Source organism: Olea europaea, chromosome 15, assembly GCF_002742605.1.
Source record: "Olea europaea var. sylvestris chromosome 15, O_europaea_v1, whole genome shotgun sequence".
Classification (NCBI taxonomy): domain Eukaryota; kingdom Viridiplantae; phylum Streptophyta; class Magnoliopsida; order Lamiales; family Oleaceae; genus Olea; species Olea europaea.
This window is the reverse complement of record NC_036251.1, coordinates 29204876-29206809: the sequence shown is the minus strand read 5'-3', so window position 1 is coordinate 29206809 and position 1934 is coordinate 29204876. Positions and strand designations below refer to the sequence as shown.

The following is a 1934-nucleotide window of genomic DNA, read 5'->3' as shown; positions in this document are numbered from 1 at the left end:
TTTTGGTTGATAATAGAAACCAATTCTAAGAATTATTGTAAAAAAATATTTTCCTTTAATTGACAATTTCCATGTAAAACAAAGTCAAACGAACATAAAACCCCCCGTTTATTTCAACATTTTCCACATAAAAAATTATACCAATCAAACATATTAATTTACAATTACCAGGAAAACAATTCTAGACAACTCAATTCCCTGGAATTCATTTTCTAGGCAATTCAATTCCATCTTTGCAATCAAATGGACCCTAAATAATAATGACTCTACATGGATAATTGTCGTTAGCCTAGAGAGGCATTGCAGCTCTCCAATTTTCATTTTTAGTACAAAGAACCCTGTCACAATAAAATTATATTTATATCACATTGATTTATAAATTACAAACAGATACTTTCATTCAAGTTTAACCAACAAAAAGTTATCTGTTTCAAAACTTATCCCCCTTTGCAGGCACACAATTTCAAACTTCCAACATGTTCACCTCCATACCATGGCAAAATTACATTGGAAGAATAATTTAAATAGCATATTATATCCCTCAGACTCCAGGAAAAGTAAACATCAAACAGGGGAAACTCATTTGATTAACAAAATAGAGATAGAACTGTTTTCCTTCACAAGGCATCTCGTGCTGCAATCCTGCATGTTATAGCATCTGAAAGTGAAGATATTCCCAACTCCAAGGCGGGTATTTTGTAGTGCTGGTTGATACAAGAGAGACAAAAACGTCAACATGAGAAACAAATACAGATTAGATAAAAGATGTAAAAGGGCACGGGGGAGATAGAGGACAAACTTTTTGTATCTGGGCTTGGTTTGCTCGTCCTTCCAATTCTTCCAACTTGATTTCTGCTCCCTTGATAAGCTCCTTTATGGCTGTTACCTGTTCAAAAAGTAAAAGCTTACGAACTCATTTAAGAAAGTAAACAGAATCTTTGAAAGTGAAAAGATACACCAACTCTATATTGTTCATTAAGTTGGTCTGTGTGAGATCCTAATTACACTGTTCACTTGTACCCTCAACCGTGACCACCCCACCTTCTCCCCCTTTTTTATCATAGGGTTATATTGGCATATCCATAATTCCCTATTGTATGTAAAGAAACGTACGTACAGGACCCTATTTTATTTTAGTAAAACCAGCAGGCAGCAGCTACGGGTGCATAAAGGTCTCATATAGAGGGTGAACCTCTATGTATCTACGTTATCTTTGTATTTTTCTATGTTTTGCTTGCTTATTATTCTCTCTAAATTAGAGATTAGAACTTAATGCATAACGCTGAAAATCAGGTCTCACCTCATCAGCCGAAGCGCCAAACCGAGCCACAAGAATGTAACTTGTGCTGTCAGATATACCGCATCTTTTCAAAGATTCCGATATCTGGTACAACAGCAGCAACATCATCAAAAAATTTAAATATAAAAACCATGATGAGCTAAGGAAAATGCTTCTTACATGTTTAGAGCCTGAGTAGTTGAAAACAAGCTCAGAATGGAGAGTCCTTGTTGTTAGTGCCCCTCTCGATTTAGCTACAAGTGTCTTATGAGCAGCGGCAAGCACAGGGAAAACGTCAGGTATCTGTTTTGATTGTCTAATGATGAATATCAGACCCAACAAAACAAAAGACAAAAAGACCAAAAAATAAGAGGTAGTGTGAGAGGTGTTGAATTATAAGGTATACAGAGAGGAAGTAAAAGGAGTTAGATTATAAGATATGCAGTAGAATGGAGCTTACTAGTAAAGCATTGAGCAATGCAATTTCTGGTTCCAATGTTCCTGCTTGCATCAAATCCAGCAGTTCTCTGCATAAGAAAATATTAGGGCTACAAATTTCCGTAGAGACTTCCATATGACGGGCTAAAGCTCTCGAGAGTATCCAAATTTACAGTTAATCATTAAATTTTCTTTTCAAAACTTATCACTATGAACT

General features: G+C 35.6%; 1 protein-coding gene across 1 annotated transcript in view; it reads right to left on the bottom strand.

The window, feature by feature from the left end:
* Positions 1–368: 368 nt before the first annotated feature.
* The window catches only part of LOC111410806 (EKC/KEOPS complex subunit Tprkb), a 2354-nt gene continuing 788 nt past the window's right edge, over positions 369–1934 (bottom strand). The window contains exons 2-6 of the mRNA XM_023041351.1: positions 1740–1806; positions 1460–1582; positions 1301–1384; positions 800–886; positions 369–704 (exon numbers count right to left, since the gene is read on the bottom strand). Coding sequence (XP_022897119.1) covers positions 618–704; positions 800–886; positions 1301–1384; positions 1460–1582; positions 1740–1806 — 448 coding nt within the window. The 3' untranslated portion in view covers positions 369–617. The remainder of the gene's footprint in view (positions 705–799; positions 887–1300; positions 1385–1459; positions 1583–1739; positions 1807–1934) is intronic.